The sequence below is a fragment of the Pollachius pollachius genome (assembly GCF_949987615.1).
Source record: "Pollachius pollachius genome assembly, chromosome: 3".
Taxonomy (NCBI): domain Eukaryota; kingdom Metazoa; phylum Chordata; class Actinopteri; order Gadiformes; family Gadidae; genus Pollachius; species Pollachius pollachius.
This window is the reverse complement of record NC_136936.1, coordinates 42,873,788-42,892,379: the sequence shown is the minus strand read 5'-3', so window position 1 is coordinate 42,892,379 and position 18,592 is coordinate 42,873,788. Positions and strand designations below refer to the sequence as shown.

Sequence of the window (18,592 nt, the reverse complement as noted above, 5' to 3'; positions counted from 1 at the left end):
CGGACTGCTGCCGAAGCTAGGAGGAGACATGGAGAAGAAAGGGATTGTACTCCCGGAGCTGAGCTGCCGGACTGCCGCCGAGCTACCCCAGCCGGACTTTTCAGCTCCCAGAGGACGACCGCCGGAGCAGCCGGAAAGCTTCGGCGGCAGTTCAGCTCCCGGAGTACACTGCCGGAGCTGCCGGAGTGCGGCCGAAGCTTCGGCGGCGGCCGGACTGCCGCTGAAGCTTTGGCGGCAGTCCGGCAGCTCCAGTGCGGGGAGCTTGGCGGCAGCTCGGCATCTCAGCTCCCGGAATACAATCGCTTTCTCCTCCGTGTCGCAGTTCATGGACTTCAGAGAGTCAAGGCCAAAGTTCCTTTCCACCAATTCTTCTCAACCACTCCCACACCAATCCCCCACTACGAGTCTTTACTTGTCGTGAAAGTGCCAGAGACGTCAGATGCAGTCTTTATGATTCATAATGTCATCCGAGGTTCACATAGCATTGGGCCGTGATATTGGAAATAATATTATAGAAATACCCATGTATAATATTATCATTATTATATTATATTATATTATATTATATTATATTATTTTATATTATATTATATTATATAGATATAGAGCTCCAGGAGTCCGCAAACGGCAACAATCCCTTCTCCTCCATGCTGTGGTTCAGTCTGACAGCTCATTGGTCAATGGGCAGCAGCTCATTTGCATTAAAGCCACAGACACCAGAAACAGCGCATTCTGAAGGGACTGAAACGGAGGGGAATATTTTTTTCCAGCAAACAGCTTCAAAAACATGTTTGTTGGAACTCAAATACTATGTTTACTTGTTGTGAAAACGCCATAATATGTCTCCTTTAAGTCAAAGTCCTACTTCTAAGTGGTACAACAATGCCATCTAGCGGTGCCGGTTGTAACAGTATTACTTTTGGAAGTCTAATTCCGGAGCTTCGTATGGTTTGTCCTTTCAGGGCACCCTTCAAAAATGGCTCATATATAAAACACTACAAGGTGAATGGACTCGTGATTGCTATCAAGTTCAATCTATGCTGTGAATCTATCAATCGATGATATTTTCGGATCGGTTAGCAGGTATGTTTGGGCGCTTTCTAATTCCAACAATTTGGTCTGCACTTCACCTTTTTCACTTTTCCAATGATGTTACACAAACGCCAACGTTACTCTACCGATCAAAAATGTACACACGTGTATGCATATAGGATGTTCATTTAATACGTATAGCAACTATTATATAAGGCTGAATGCAAACAACCGGTCAATCAGCGGTCTTGGTGTTACACACAGCGTAATGGGTACTTGGCACTTCATAACATTGTAATAAAAAAAAATAGAGGACGTGTCCATGGCAAAACGTAGAACTCGTTTGCTCTCATTAAACATGTATTTCATTTCACTAGCCTGCAAAGAGACTATTCCAGTTATCTAGCGATGGTTAATCGAAGGTCATTAAACATTGCATCTGTTACAGATCAAAACACCAGTGGATAACCGGAGGGACATCCCCGCCAGAATGGCCAGTGTAAGTCACTCACTAATAATGATAGGCTAACGTTACATACTATGTATTATTAGGGATTATCTATGTTATGTATTGTCATCAGGAAGGAAACGATCTGTGTGACGAGCGTGAGGCAGGGAATGATGCAACGTGAGGAAACGTACAACAACTAAACCTGTTGTAAAAGAGACCGCATTCATACAGAGCGGTTGCTAATATTATTCAAACACCGTGTAGAATCTTTTCCTAGCAATCTTTGTTTTCTACGGGGAATGACACATGTTCTTATTGTAAGTCACTTTGGATGAAAGCATCTGCTAAGTGCCCTAAATGTGAATGCAAATACAACTTTGCGTTTTTATATTAAGCTTTCCCTACCCTCCCCCAGGTGCTCCGCAACAGAGCCCGGCTGGTGAGCTACCTTCCAGGGCTTCATGTTCTGGTTGGGCGTGCGCGCGTAGCGGGGGCCCGGGCCTTCTCTGCTGCTGGTTCCTCTGGCTCCGATGAGCCAAACGTAGCGGTCGTCCCACCTGATATGGGTAAACACACTGCTCTCTTCTGGAAGAGCTGTGGAGATAAGACATTGCTTGGATGGAAATGAAATAGGGTTTTGGAGTTTCTCAAATGTGTGTGTGGGTACCCTGTCTCCAGTCAAAGAGATGGGTGTGTCACACATCATCCTTATTGTGTTCCATTTTCCTCTCCGTTACTTACTTGACTAATGACTGTGATATCTGTATTTTCCACAACAGCACCCACTGCCATCCCTGACATAATATGCAGCTTATATATTGATCTACATAGATATATCTATCTATCTATATCATGTTTCATTCAAGACAGCCCTTGACATGAACCCTATTGAGGACTAGGAGAGGGGAGTGTAATGATCCTTCTCCTGTGCCATCATTGTGCGTTCCTGTTCTATGCTAGGCCCCAGGACGGTGTGGCCGGATGAGTCCATGGGTCCCTTCGCGCCTCAGGACCAGCGCTTCCAGCTGCCTGGTAACGCAGGGTTCGACTGCCACATGGAGGGGACGGCGGGCCAGAAGAAGACTACAGTCCACAGCACCGTCCCCGACGTCCTGTCGGTGCCATCCAACAGTGAGCGGCACGAGTTCATACTGGCCCAGTTTGTCGGCGAGTTCTGCGTAAGTAGAGTACGCACGTCTGGAAGAATCGATTCAAGGCTCATCGCCTCGCCTGACGAATAATTGACTTAGTTGGACACTTTTTGACATGTATGGTTCTTCAATCTCGTCATTGTTGTCCCGAAACTGATCATTCATGTTTCAAAATGTTTGATTAAAGTTGTACTGAACTTTGTTTCATAATTTCCTTTGTCATTAGTAGTCAGTAGGTAGAGTAGATCAACCACACTGTAATTTGAATACCTTCCCCCTGCCTCTGCCATGTTTCTTCTCCGGCTTCTTATGTAAACACATCAATTTAAACAGCCAGTTGAGCTTAATTGATTTTATTTCAAATGAACTTGGTTACTTTGGTTCCCTCCTGGACATGTTGACTAAGAGGTTCTTCTTCCTCTGATGTTGTTGGTTGTTTGTGTATGTTTTAGGGGAGTGACAGCCCCGTTTCACCACAGTTGGTGAACAGAGCAGAGCAGTACTTTGATAACTCCAACGTGGAGTGTGCCATTCAGTCCTGCCCCGACCTGCTCAAGAAAGGTACAGTTACACTTGTTTCGTTCAGCGTTAACGTTGTTGTTGGGAGCACTGAACCTTAAACGTGACCTTCCACAACGGGACACATGGGAGACTATATATTTGAGGGGATCAACTGACACTTAGCAAAAAATCAAAAACATTTATAGAGGACATTTAACTTAAGTTATATTGATCTGTTTATATTTTATGTACTTATTGTATTATAGCTATACTATTACCGGTACATTCAGACACATCCTCACATTGACCACTTTGTAAGCAATGTAAGGTAACAACCAATCAGGGTCAGCCTGACCAGTGCACCTGGAGCAGTCCAGGATGAGGAGTTTTGCCCAGGGACTGTTGTATTAGACATCTTTCAGACATTGAAACTGTAGTTGAGCTTGTTTCCAATTCAGGCCTAAAAAGCCAATAGAAGCATTATCTCATGTTTAACATTCAAGGTATGTCCACAAGGGGGAGCTAAATTACAACAAAGCAAACCACAACGCTAATTTCTACTATTTAACTGCTAGATTTCCACTCCATGTTCCCTGATGCACCAACCGTCGGCATGATGGTCGTCACGGTTACCCAGAAGACCCAGAATGACATGACTTCCTGGAGTGAGAAGGTAGACGAGGAGAGAGAACAGATGCTTGAAAAAGTGAGTTTAGTATGGCGTTCTTTCATGATTTATGTGTATTCACTAGTGCTGTCAGTTTAACGCGTTATTAATGGCGTTAACGCAAATTAATTTTAACGGCGTTCATTTTTTTATCATGCAATTAACGCTCTTTTGGCTTGGCAAACGTTGTCGTTTTTTCACCTGCTGTCTAGCAACAATTAGTCACGTTAGAAAAACTACAACACCATACCGGATCTACACCGGAAACAAAGCAACAAGCACGCCGCACGAGCTTGTTGGGGCAAGCAAGGATACGGAGCGGGTGAAAAACTCCTTAAAAGTGTGTGTGTGTGTTTGTGTGTCACTCTATTCGAGCCTGCACGAGAGTTCAATGTTGTCATTAGCTGTTACGTCTTTCTGACCAATCGCAGTTCAAGGCCCACCTGGGCTGCGCCACTTTGGGAGGGGCCGCAAAGTTACTCCCCTCTAGACAAAATTGACTTGGTTGCGATGTTGACAGTTTGAGTGTTGCGTCTGTTGATTGAGTGAGAGGTTGCAGGCGCACAGCTCAGGCTGCCGGACGGAACTGAAAGGAACTTTTCTTAACGCAATATTGTTATCCCGCAGTAATCAGCCCGACAGCCCCGAAACGTTAACGGCCCATTGGGAATTGTCCCGACTCTCCTGATTACCACTCCGCCACCGTGTGTGTGTGTGTGTGTGTGTGTGTGTGTGTGTGTGTGTGTGTGTGTGTGTGTGCGTGCGCGTGTGTGTGTGTGTGTGTGTGTGTGTGTGTTTAGGCGTTATTCGACGGCCTGGTAATGTGTATAGGCCTACGTACAGTAGGAATATTTATACTGGTTTAAATAATATAGTAGTGTGTGTGTGTGTGTGTATGTATGTATGTATGTATGTATGTATATATATATTAGTATTTCCCATCTTTGCTGAGCAAGAGTTTTGTTCGAAAGTTGAATGATTGAAATAAATAAAAGCCTTGGCTATTGAAGTTTTTTACGGTAGGCCTACCACTGTCATGCACCTACCCGATGTCAAGTGGACTGGGTTGAATTCACTGCGGGTCTCTCTTCTTACTGTCCTTCTCAACACTCTGATCTCACTAAAAGGCTAGCAGCACGAAATCATGGGATATTTAGAAAAAAAAAAAAGTGATTAATCGCGAGTTAACTATGACATTAATGCGATTTAAATATTTTAACCGCTTGACAGCACTAGTATTCACACTACCTAAACCTAGAGAAGAATTTAACTGACCTACCTACATTCTGTTTAGTTTCTTCTCATTCATAAATTTGACACATTCTCTCGAGACAAATTGCTTCATCATCATTTGGTCGCTTTGGCGCTTTGTCGCATGAAGCAAATGTCAGTTTGGACTTGGTAAACAGGGGCTGTCAAAGCCCTGCAGTGTAAAAAACATGCTTGAATCATCACCTGATGAGGTTTCTCAACACAATGTATGCATTTCCTCGTGCTCCAAAAAAGTTCAAATTGCAGCAACTTTGATAGATAAAGCCATTCCTATTATGTGCTTTCTGGAGAGAGAATGAGCTCTGATCATGATACCCTGCTACGAGAACCATATAAATTCATAGTCATAACCCATAAGCTACACCATGTTAAGAGTCCTGGGAGCCACGATTCTATGGAAGTAGTCAAAGCGCACAAACATGAACCGGCTCTCGGGTGATTAAGTCAGGACATTCGGCTGACATTATCTTGCATGTCTTCCCTTTGGCGTACGGCGTCTCCCCGTGTGTGTGCAGCCTATTAGAGGCAGATTACAGGCGTGTGTGAGAGCAGTGCGGTGCGTGTTTGTGACGAAGACCGTTATTAACCGTCTGCTTAACATGCCTTGGGTCTGGGAACCAGTCCTAGTGCACGGCTGACCCGCCTTGACTGCCCTCATTCACATCATTTAGCCTTCAAACGGCTCAGAACAGCATGTGGAAAAGCAGTGCCTGGAAATGAACTGTTTGCTATGAGCCGATGGGATGCATGTCAACCCAGTGCATGAATAGCCTAATCTTGAAGAGTAATCATGGGAGCTTGTGCTGTGTTATTGCCAGCTCGCGCTCCCGCCGATCAATTGAACTTTGAAAAGCCGGTAGACATCAAATAACAGCCTAGTGGCTACTAACTATCAGACTGAATGAACGAATGAATAAGGGTCTGCCCTGAGCCAGACTCTAATCGGCTTGTGACGTATGTTCATCACAGTGTGAAACAGGGGATGTCATTTGCCCAGCACGCTATATTTGACAAAATAAGATAATTACTAAACGTTTTCAGATGAATGAAAATATACTGTTATGTTCCAGCACTGTAAAAATGCTTTTGTTTTTGGTGTGTGTGTTTTTGTTCCTGGTAAAATAGCCTTAGTTTTTGTTTTTTGTTATTTGTTCCTTGAAACAGTTCGAAGTCCTGTGGAAAAGGTTGTTTGGTGTATCTCTGGTATAGACTCAGATAAGTAGGATTCAGAAAATATATTAAAAAGATTAATAATGAGTGCAGGAAAAAAGCAGCAGCTAATGCTCAAAGCTCAGTTGAGAATTCTTATTGGATGGAAAGCAGAAACTAATGTTGAGTCTGGAGGTTCCCATAACATTGCCCGGTTCTCCTTGTTTCTTTAGTTCATTGCTGGAGCAAAAGAGATCTGCTATGCCCTCCAGATGGCAGGCTACTGGGCTGACTTCATCGACCCCTGCTCCGGCCTGGCGGTAAGAAGGCACAGCCATGAGAGCCACAGCCCTCCTCACAAGACCATTTCATGATACTCTGCTGGCCAGGTTCAAGTAGAAGACTGAATCCGGTTAAATCCCTAATTAGTCTGTAGTTAGTCTGACCCAAACAAATGAAGCATTTATTGGCTTTGCTTTGTTTCAAAGATTACCGTAAATTTTAAGATTTTTTTTTTATTATTTGTAATATAAAAGCTGATTGTAAAAAATTATAATTAATGAATTTATATTGAAACTCACAAAATAAAATGTGATGTTGATGTGATATATCCATAATGTTAACACAACCCTGTTCTACAGTCGTCCAAAGTTGTCAAGAGAAATCAGGACTTGTCCAGAGGAAGCCGGACTCTCCCTTTCTAACCTCCTCACTGTCGTCCCCTCCAGTTCTTCGGCTCGTACACCAACAACACGCTCTTTGAGACGGACGAGCGCTACCGCCACCTCGGCTTCCAGATCGAGGACCTGGGCTGCTGCAAGGTGATCCGACACGCGCTATGGGGCACGCACGTGTTTGTGGGGACCGTGTTCACAGACGCACCGGCCGACAGCCCGGTCATGAAGTTGCTACAGGGGAACTGACTGCTTTTTCCTTAGAGGGGAGATTACATATATAAAAAGACGTCGTCTGAGGATTTTGTTTGAAGTCCATTTGTGACAATGATGCCTCTTTTTTTTTTTTTAATTCGTAGAGAGCTTCTGATTTTTTGGTGGGATTTTTCATCAAGAGATTGATTGAGTTACCGCCCCCTATATATTTAGGCCCCAAAATAGATATAGATAATGAAAACAATTATGAACTAAAATTGAAGTTGCCCGAATGTCAACATTTTGTTAATAAGCTAAGCAATACAGTTCCCCTGACACTCCAACTTGCCATACACCCACACCTCCTCTCATATTTAATTATAATTATTACGACTGTGACTGGCTCTGCCCACGTGCACGTTCTTTATTTTGATAATAATCATTTGAAGTTTGAACATCCTTTGATATTTATTTACCAAACCGTGCCGTCTACTTCCGGACAGTTGGTCGTTGTGCTGCTTCTTCCCCTCACAACAGGTTGAGTGAATACTGAATTGAAAAGGGAGCTGGTTTTCTTGAAATTACCTCGTCATTGTTTGATTCACGTGTGGATACGCATTCGCCCCGGTATGACGGGCTGAAGCAACCTTCCACAAGCGCCATCTATTCTTGTTGCCTTCTCATGCCGAGACTGAAGTAGAGTCTAGTCTATTCTATTTGTTGGACAATAATAATCGCTAGTGATTGGTCTCGATGGTAAAACCAGTGGTGGTGTAAAACAAAAGGATGTAGATTAAGTTAATTTATAAATAAGAGTATTCTTATAGCCCTTTGTTCCCACATGAAATGCAATAAAATATTGAATTACCTTGTGGCTGGTATTGTTTCTTTTAAAATTGAATGAATTTGGATATTATAAGTCCTGTAGTTTTAATATTGGAATATAACATTTGCTATCCATTCTTGTCATTAACTATCAGGTCGATGTGTTGACACAACTGATTAATTAATTTCACTGGCTACCATAGAAATCTACAATCATTACACATCAAACCAAAGTGGCAGTTTTAATAGTCTTGTGAAATAGCTTTGATGCAATGCTTGTGACAAAGAATATTGACGGCTTTTCATCCAATCAATACGAGTAAAAATATAAATGCGTTCAGGTGTATTTTGTTAACATTAGAATAAAAGTACTAATTTAACTCTTCATGTCCCTGTATTGTAAACATGATTATGATCCAACACCTGTCAGGCCAGCGCTTAACAGATGGGATGTCATAATTTTCTTTCTCTTAACCGTTAAAGGGCAATTCCAGTATTTTGAACATTGAGCCCCCTTTCTGGTTTGTCTAGGCTGAAATAGAGTGGTTAACACCGAAATTTTGATTATTGGTCCAATTTGGCTAATTTCGAATTGCCCTGCCTGCTTCACAATGGCTTGCTATGGGCATTCACAAACACCTCTAAACTTTTGTTTTCAGAAATGTGAAACTCATCAAGTGGTTTGTGGTGTTTGTTGATGTTCCTCATCAAGTATCGTAGCGAAATACAGTTTCTGTCTTTTATTTGGCATTTTGTAAATGAAACGTAAACCGAACCGGAAATGGAAACGGAAAGGGGGGATGGTTGTAGTCTTTTCGCTCCTTTCTAGCCCTACTGTTGATACGGAGAACCGAGTGAAAATACTACACCCCCCCCCCCTTTCAGTTTCCCACACTTTGATCTTCAAATATATCGAAACAGATTTTCTATGTAATTTATACTATTTCAGAATCAACAGATTCATTTGAAACCCGCTTCTTATATTTTCATGTGGTCTCATTGACTACCGTTGAGGCTAGAGTGTGAGAATTCCACCCCCTCTATCCTAAGGTTGCTATCATGAAAGCTCACCATTTCGTATGTAGCGGACGTAGCGGAGCCTAACAATAATTAATATTTAACCTAGAAACACAACGTTAAGCTGACGGTTATGGTATTTCTTGTTTCACTGGCACTTAAATTATTTGTCAATTGGAAATATGATTGTTATATATCAGGCGTTTGTGTGTGGGGACCTCAATTTATGTGGCTAGAAGCTGATGGTGCGAAAAAAAAAAATTTTTAGCTAATCAGTTTGCTCAAAAAAAGATATTTTTTTAGCTAATCAGTTTGCTCAAAAAAAGATATTTTTTTAGCAAATCATTTCAGTCAAAAAACTAATATTTTTTAGCCAATTAGCCAAATATTTTTTAGTGATCCTAAGTGCCAAGAGGATCGCTCCAAAAAGTGTATTTTATTGCCAATCAGATAGCTATATAGAAAAATATTTTTCAGGACAAAATTTGATTGCTCGATAAAAATAGTAAATTGTAGTCAGATCGGATCGGTGGAATTTTTTTACATTTCTTTGCCAATCAGATCCCTCAAAACAAATGAGCAAATACGATCGCTCGAAAAAGTATATTTTTTAAGCCCATAAGAAAGCTTGAAGAAAATATAATTTTTTTGGCCAACCTGATGGCTCGAAGAAATACTTTTCTTTTAGCCAATCAAATCGCTTTGTCAATCAGATCATTCGAAAAAACTATTGTGTTTTAGCCAATCAGATCGGTTGAATTTTTCAGCCAATCAGATCCCACTAAAAGGGCGAAAAATAAAGTTTTCTCAACAAATCAATAGCTCTATCAAATATTTTTGGGGCCTATGAGATCGGTGAAAAAAAACAACTTTTTTTTAGCCCATCAGATCGGTCAAAAGAAACCTATTATTTTTTAGCCTATCTAATGGCATGAATCAAATAATTTTTTTTTCCAATCGGATCGCTCTATAATAATTTTTTTCTTTTCATTCGGGTCACTTGAAAAAAAAAAAAATTCTTAGCCAATCTGATGGCTCAAAAAGGTTAAAAATAAAAAAGTTTTGTTTTTTTTCCCAAAGGTTCTAAAAAAATTATTTTTTTTATCCAATCAAATGGTTAAAAAAATATTAGGTTTTAACCTATCAGATCAGTCTAAAAAAACTATTATTTTTTTAGCTCTAATCGGATAGCTCTAATCAAATTTTTTTTGGCCATTGGGATTGCTTGATTTTTTATTTATTTTTGCCAATCTGATCGCTCGAAAAAAATGTATATTTACATTAGCCCATCAGATTAGTCGAAAAAATTGTAATTTCTTTAGCCTGTCAGATAACTCGAATCAAATTTATTTTTATTGCCAATTGGATCTATATATAAAAAATCAATATTTTTTCCATTCGGATCGCTTGAAAAATAATAATTTTTATTAATCTTTCTTTAACATTAATATAACATTATAATAACATACTTTTTCATAGAAAATGTATATTTTTTAAGCAAAGAAAATATATTTTTTGTGCCAATTGGATCGCTTGAAAAAAATTTTTTTCAGCCAATACGATCTCTTGAAAAAGCATTTATTCTTTTGTCAATCAGATAGCTTTAAAAAACTTTTTTTTTGCCATCTGTGTTCTGTATTTTTTGGGTCGGAAAAATCGCTCTAGAAAATATTATTACAAATATTGAACCACAATATTGCATGGCCTCAAAGCTATGCACTCTTCTGTGCGTTTACATTTGTTGCTGCAAAAAAAACTCCATTTAAAAAACTCCATTTTCCCTTCATCACAACCCCACTTAAAACATGGTATGTTACTGCCAAGTCGTCCAGGACTTGACATGGGGAAAACATCACATGAACGCGTCATCTGCTTCCACTTATTAGTAAGAGCATAAAGACGGCACTTAAGTGTGAGCAGAAGCCCAAAGCCCTCCACAAGCGACGGCAGCCCTACATCGCCCAGACATGAGGTAATTCAGCACCAAACAGGATGTGTGCACTCTTGAACGGGAGTTGAAAAGGTACACGCAGCAAGGTACACAGAACACACTGCGTGCTGACCAAGGAGGAGGTCTATGGAGACAGAAGGGGGCCCTCCCTTCCTTCCTGTGTTCCCAGCGGGAGTCCACACGCTGTGGGCCAACAGACCCTCTGACCCTCTAATTAGAGCCATGCAAGGGTCACTTAACGAAATGAACTCGCACACGAGAATCGCACACATGATAATGCATGGGTCTTTGGCATGATTGAGGGGGAGGAGTGGTCCGGTTGAACTGCCTTCATTGTTCGTCCTGCAAAAACAACAGGATGTATGTTTACCGTTGTCTGGTGCTCATTCACAGGTGAAACATGTATTTTGTTGGCACTAGATGGTAACCTATACTGATCAGACACCTAAATACTGTTGAGAATGTTATAGAGCAGGTATCTCCAAACGGCGGACCGCGGTCCGGGTCCGGACCAAGTGACGGTCCTATCTGGACCCATGACCAATTTAAATAATGCGATTTATTTATCTATTTATTTATTTTAATGTTTTTTTTATATTTCACTATACAAAGCATGATTATGTTAATAAAGACATTTCTCACTGAAATACAAATTGAAAGGCAGAATAGTCCATAGTACAGCATAAATACAGCAAAAAGTAATGATCTTCACAGAGCAAAGATCATGCACTCACCAAACTCCCCCCCTCCCGCCGTCTGTCACGGCATGTGCGTACTAGCATCACTCAAAAAATAATATTCAAATCGTTTGTTTACCGTAAGAGCAATTTGGAATGAGAAAATGGCTTGCTCGAAAATTAGGAAAGTTGACCTCGAAAACAGACATTTTAAAGATTAATGGACTGACCAATACATGGTCATTCTCCCACAAGGCAGTACTAAACCTTTGTTGGGTCTTTTATTATAGATCTATTATGTTGAAACCGTGGCGTGATAAAAGGCGGGAATATTAAGCGGCATTACGAATCCAAACACAGATCCTTCGAGGAAAAGTATCCCCAGAAGTCAGAAGTAAGAGCGCGGAAAATATCCGAGCTGAGAGCTCAGTATGAGAGGTCTACGTGAGTCTTCACACAATCATTTACAGGCCAGCAACGTACAAATGAATGCTCACTTAATGCTCGCATGGATTTTGGGGCCACATAAAAAAACTTTCAGTGACGCAACTGTTGTGAAGGAGTGCTTGAACGCCGCTGCCGAAACGTTACTTGAAGGTAAACAAAGGGATGAATTGTGTGAAAAAATAAAGCAAATCCCATTGTCAGCTGCAACGACAACCAGAAAATCCGAAATGTTATCAGATGATGCACTGTCACAGCTTGATGCGGCTGTTCAGAGTGCCCCATTCTTAGCCATTGATGAGTCTTCAGATGTAATGGATAACGCCCAGCTTTTGGTTTGTGTGCAATTTTTTCATCAAGACAAGAAAGAGATCTGTGAGGACCTGTTGGGTCTAACACCACTTGAGACACACACAAGACGAGAACATATTTATGAGGCTATTAAGGAGATGCTGTCAAAGAGGGGGGATTGATCTAAAAAAGTTTGTCTCAGTCACTACAGATGGGGTACCTGTTTTGCTTACTTGAAATGTAGGCCTAGTGCACCTGTTTTGCTTACTTGAAATGAAGGCCTAATGCTCTTTTTGTGTTTATTTGAAATGTAGGCCTGGTGTACCTGTTTTGCTTACTTGAAATGTAGGCCTAATGCACTTTGTGTTTATTTGAAGTGTAGGCCTAGTGTACCTGTTCTGCTTACTTAACATGTAGGCCTTATGCACTTTTTATGTTTACTTGAAATGCAGGCCTAATGTACCTGTTTTGTTTACTTGAAATGTTAATATGCGTTACTTTGTCTTACTTGTTTTTCATGGTTAAAAGTAAGCTATTTGGAAATTGAAAATAAATACATCTGAAATTATAAGGAAATATGTCTTGTTGATTGTATTTGACAAAAGTAGGCTATTAGGACGTGGTAGGTTAGACGTTCGGACCTTTCTTGGAAGGAATTTTTAGTAACTGGACCTTGTTACATTTTAGTTGAAGACCCCTGTTATAGAGCATGAAGGCATTACTCTGTGCTTGGGGGCGTGTGTGAGTGAGTGCTTGCGTTTGTGTGAGTGTGTGCTTGCGTGTGTGCGTGTGTGTTTGAGAGAGAGAGCAAGGGAGCGAGAGAGATAGGGGAGGGGGAGTATTGCATTAAATATGTTTCTTTGCGTGTGATAGTGGCCAAAGAGCAGACAACAGACGTAATGAATGAGTCTGTCTGAGGAGATGCTTGCTTCGACGCATCGTTTTCAGGTCACGCAATAGCACCCACTGATTGACATAACCCTTAACTGGATCTAATTGGCTGGGAATAAACCTGACGCCCTCTCGCTCTCACCCTTAGCATCTGCTGAAAACAACTGTTGAAGTCCATAGCTGTAAATCAAGCCAGGCAGGCCTCTGTGCTTTCTGTGTTTCAAGCTCTTGAATCTTCTCACCACTCATCACATTTGCAGTTGGAAAATGAATAGACCCAAAGTAGCTGTTTAACAAAATCTTAGCAATCCACCCAATGATCTAGTGTTGAATACAAACTTTAAGTGGTTAAATAGTAGGCCTACTATCATACTCATGTGCACATCTATGGCCCAAGGCAGGCTTTCAAACTTGATATTTGTAGGGTTTTTTTGTAAAGTTTGCATTGCAATGACGTCAGTATTGGCTGTTTGTTTCGATTTTTGGTGGAACATTTGTTCAAAGCTCTTCATGTTTCCTTACCTATGGTGCTATTGTCCTCGCATATATTTACCTAACCCGACCTAACGTTTGGGAGGGAACCCTGTTTTGCTGATACCATCACAGGAGGATGAACTTATCATGGGTTCTTTGGTGGAAGTTTCCTGTCTGGGGAAGATTAAATGGAGGAAGTTTCGAAGCGAATATTGTGTTTTGTTATCTTTACCCCTGGTCTGATGTAGAAGGAGTGGGTTTCTTGGGGAACAGTGGCGCCACACAGCAGACGGAAGGAAGGGAGATGGACGGCTGTTGGTTAAGATTGGAACCGAGGCTCTCTGATGAAGATGGAAAATAAAGGTTTGGGCAGATTTATTCAGAAGAGGTAATTCTGTACAGGGGGTGGATTAAACACCATACATATTTTATCGGGGTTGAAATCTAGGTCAGAGTTGTTCGTTTGCATAAAGGATGAATTATTAATTTCTGGCTCAGGAGGATATTTGAGGAGGAAAAATATTAGGCCCACAAGAAATCACTCTGACCTCTAGTGAAATTGCAACACATTCATTAGGTTCCAATAGGAGTATACTCTCATTATAGCCAATAGCCATAAAAAAGTTTTTAAAAGTTTTATATGAAATAAAAACAGTTTAGAATCTATAAACAATGACCAACCTTTATGTGTAAAATCAAGGTTGACTAACGATTTTGATCAAGGACTAGAGATGACTATTGAGAAACCTCTCGAAAGTATTAGATTAAACTAAAAGCCATAATGGTACCTTATTTTATTCACTTCACTCTCCACTTTCCTATTTTCAGTCTTTGTCGTAATGACACACAATATGAGGCACATATCAGTGTGCTTGTTGTTGGTAAAGATACTGTATGGCCTGACAGGGCCCATCAACACATTTAATGAAATACACTTTCAAAAAATACATTTAAATCGCAGACCTCGTGTACAAGTATTTCATCGTGATGATGTGTGTGAATGCACCTGGACTTCTAAGAGTCTATGATTTCATACATACATACCAACCATGGTATGTATGTATTTCGACCCTTTTCAAAAATAATAAGATTCAATCACTCTGGAAGAGCAAGCAGGTGTTGAAAAAACAAGCTCACGTTAAGGTTCTTTTAAAAGTGTTTCCTCACTATAAACAAACAAAATTACACCAGTGGCGTGTGCACCAGCATGCCACAACACGCATGCCTGTCGGCCCACTTAATCCATACACACACAGACACACACACACACACACACACAGGGCTACTTTTATGTTTCAGACACAATGTAGCCGGTTGTGTAATCCCGGCGCTGACCATGCTGTGTGCCCTGTTCATGCTCGACCACGGCCCCCTGCTAATCCTGTTAGCCCCTCACACCAGGAATTCCATTCAATTAAAAGTCAGATTAGCCCCAGGATTTGTAATGAGCCACACAATAGTGTTGTTGGCTAGACAAGCACCAAGGCGGCCAACCGCAGGCCAGAGGGAAGTCAGCAGCACCGGCCAGACGAAGATATATCAGATCAGTCTTTATGTTGTGCTGATAGTAGACTGGTGGTGCAATGGAAACCTGCTTCATCATATTGTTGATGGATCTCAGGTCCACGGGCCCCTGAGCATGAGATCACTCAGGGGCCTTCATTCAACAAGTACACATGTAGACACACACACACACACACAAGTGTGCACGCGCACACACACACACACACACACACACACACGCACACACACACACACACACACACACACACACTCTATAAAGATATACAAACATACAAGTATACACCAAATGTGAAGGCGCATTCTCCTTCCAACTTCCTATGAATACACCCAGCCAGACACAATAATATGCTTACTTTATATTCACCGGAGCACATTTACAGGATAAAACAATGAGTCTTTTTCTCGAGGGCTCCCCTGAGCTTTGGGTCCCTGGGCTGTAGAGACTTTATTTTGGGATCCATACAGGCTTTTTATTGTAATTTATGTCAGCCACCATCTTTGAAGCCAAGATTTCTAGGAACGCTTTTAACGGGACACAGATGAAGATAAAATCTGTAGGGCAACATTTGCACCTACAGAAAAACACCTTGCTTTGCCTCGTCCCAGGAGGAAGCGCATTAGTCACGACGGAAACAAGCCTGCTGTGTCTGTCCCCTCAGTCCTTCTCCCATATCATACCCTCCCTTGATCCACCTCAACAAGATTCACTTCAAGGAGCAGTTCTCCGCAACAGAGGGGCCATCAATGTTTCTAGATGTTCTCGGGCGTTGTCCATCCCGCGAGCGTACAGTCTTCCTGTTGAGGAAACCCCTTGTCCTGATGATGCGTTTCCTGTCCTGCGTTCAGGCTACGCTGACACCGACTCCTTTAGCCCCGGTTCCCACGGTGACGGAGCCATTTGATAAACGCTGATTATGACTGGTGTATCTCAGGGGTCAGGTCAGGTCTTAGGGTTTCATCCCAGCACTTCCTGTATGAACATCAATCATAATAATGCTCCATAGCCCCTTCACATATTGTTGACATACCCACACACAACATCGTTTAGCTTTAAAGTCTTTTAGTTTACTGTTATGGGTTCTGGAGTGGAAACTGTCTGATGGGCTGTCATTTTGTTATCACTTGCTGCTGAAGAGGGATTTGAAAATGTGAAAATATATACGTTTTCTGGCTGCAAACTGCGGCTTTTAGGCTTGACTGAGGCCTTTGATAATTTAAGAGTATCAGTTTAGAATAACTGTAGCAGACGTTGCTCGGGGCCATTTATAACTCGTTTACAGGACACGGCAACAACACCATACCAAGGAAATAGAGGGCAAAAACATTAGTTTTCTTCAAGAGGCATGCTGTTTCCGCTAAGCTAGATTTGTTGTACATCAATTATAGGTATTAAGGACTTGCGAGTAATACATCAGTCTTTATGACGTTAAGCTCTGTAGATCAGTCATAATGACTCTCCGCGAATCATGAGCAAATAGCACCGCAACCTTATTTATATCACAGACAATATAACTGACCTTTTCATACTGTGCAACAAAGTACCGAAACATTAATCTAACTCAATATAAAGGGCAGAAAACTCCCTGTTCTCCCTCTCTCTCTCTCTCTCTCTCTCTCTCACACACACATAAACACACACAAACAGACACACACGCACGCACACACTCACACACACAGGCATGCACACATGCACCTCGCCCTTACTATGGGGTCAGCCCATATCTGCTCACAATGGCCGGCCCATGTAAGCTCACCTGGCCCGTGCCCCCCACATAGTCTCTAATCCCTTTCCTCTGACATTCCATGGAGATAACACGGGTGTGCGTGTGTGTGTGTATGTGTGTGAGTGTGTGTATCAGACTCAGACAGAGACACCCCTCCCAGCCCCAATCACCTCCACCACCGACCTCCACCATCACCCTACGCAATCTACCCTTTCCCCTTTCCCGTCACACTCTCCCAGTCAGCCTGCCCCATGAATCAACAGGCCACCCTACCGAAGGAACCCCTCGTCATGGCTGTGCACCCACTTTATTGTCTTGCCGCAGGCGGCTGGGGGCCTCCCCAGGTGCAGTGGCTTAATTGTATCACTGTTTCAACAACTAAAAAGGAATCAGCCGAAACGAGGAAATTGGGCTTTATTGAAATTCTTCTGATTAAGCCGTGAGATGAAGGAGCAGGGAAAAGGTGGGGGGGAGGGGTTGGAGCAGGGTGGGGGGGTTAGTGTGGTGGGGCAAGGTCGGAGGTCTACAGTTGTTTCCATTGCAGTCTGCCGTCGGGTGTAATTAAAATCTCAGCATGGATGGCCCCGAGTGAACAAGATATTCCGCCATGCACTCCTACAATGGCAGTCATTCTTTTGAAGTTGAGCATTTACAGTGAAAGTAGACGAGAAGACGCCTGCTTCTGAAACAGGATTAAAGGAGCACTTTGTACGAGTCTTTAAGTGTTACTACTTACTTACTGTTAACTGTTTCCAAAGTGAAAACACAAAGTCTGTATCACAAAACATTTGTAAATCTAGTTTCCGGCTGCAAGCATCAAAAACCCTTCTGAACCTTTAGCTAGCTATTTGTTATCTACAAAAGTAGGTGGTTTGTTATAGCATTATATATTATGTGGTATGTTATAGCATTCCATTTAAAACCTACATATCATACACTTTTTTACTGTAAGCGTCACAAAAGATTTCTTGCTAGAAACAAATAAGACACAATTATAATGACACAAGAATTGAAGACTACCTGACTGAAAACGTTAAATAAATGACAGTTGTTTGAAATGTCACCAATATAAAACATTGAAGAGTTTGAGGGTGGCGGAGTTGGAGAGATGTGGCTCAGGGGCCGAACATGGTTACAAAAGAGGTAACTTTTTTAAACAAACACCATCGCGGGTCCTGAGGTCTTCCAGGAAAGCTTATCCCTGCCTTGGAAAGGAGATTAGAAATTACACTTGAGGCAAGAAAGCCTGGGAAAGCTGAAGGTGTTTTAGTCTGATTCAGAAAGAGGAGAAGGTGAAGGAGGAGAAGGTTTTTAGCCTCTCTCTCTCTCTCTCTCTCTCTCTCTCTCTCTCTCTCTCTCTAAATCATATTGGTCTTATATTACAAAGTTAAGAAAACTGCCTGGAGCTTGAAAACAAACATAAACACAATATAATACAGAAATGCGGGGTCAACTCTGGTTTCTCCACACCTGTGACACAAGTCGGACAAAGGGAATGGCAGAAGTGACCGCTGAGCTCTGGGAGATACATTTAACTAGCGTCGGGTTGCAACTTTACACTTCGACGTGACACAGGGGGAGAGTTCTGAGTTACGGCCTAAACCCGGGATGGTTTCTCTCAAAGCATTGCTCATTTATGATGCATAGTCATAGTTACGTTCATAAACTATTTTGAAGAGACA

At 41.7% G+C, this 18,592-nt stretch overlaps 1 protein-coding gene across 2 annotated transcripts; it reads left to right on the top strand.

Moving 5' to 3' along the window:
- The first annotated feature begins 984 nt into the window (after window positions 1–984).
- Window positions 985–7,960, top strand: mmadhcb (metabolism of cobalamin associated Db). 2 transcript variants are annotated; one of them, XM_079733548.1, is made up of 8 exons: window positions 985–1,083; window positions 1,481–1,531; window positions 1,899–2,049; window positions 2,444–2,661; window positions 3,087–3,195; window positions 3,711–3,808; window positions 6,457–6,543; window positions 6,952–7,960. In XM_079733548.1, the coding sequence occupies exons 2-8, from the start codon at window positions 1,523–1,525 to the stop codon at window positions 7,144–7,146; spliced, it is 867 nt and encodes a 288-aa protein (XP_079589674.1). In that variant the 5' UTR covers window positions 985–1,083; window positions 1,481–1,522; the 3' UTR covers window positions 7,147–7,960. The 2 variants fall into 2 exon arrangements, with proteins under 2 accessions (XP_079589674.1, XP_079589673.1); XM_079733547.1 differs by having other exon boundaries at window positions 3,711–3,841.
- The last annotated feature ends 10,632 nt before the right edge of the window (window positions 7,961–18,592 follow it).

Coding starts and splice junctions, on each gene's coding strand:
- mmadhcb (XM_079733547.1), top strand. Junction 2,050..2,443: donor GGTCGTCCCACCTGATATGG/GTAAACACACTG, acceptor GTTCTATGCTAG/GCCCCAGGACGGTGTGGCCG. Junction 6,544..6,951: donor ACCCCTGCTCCGGCCTGGCG/GTAAGAAGGCAC, acceptor CGTCCCCTCCAG/TTCTTCGGCTCGTACACCAA.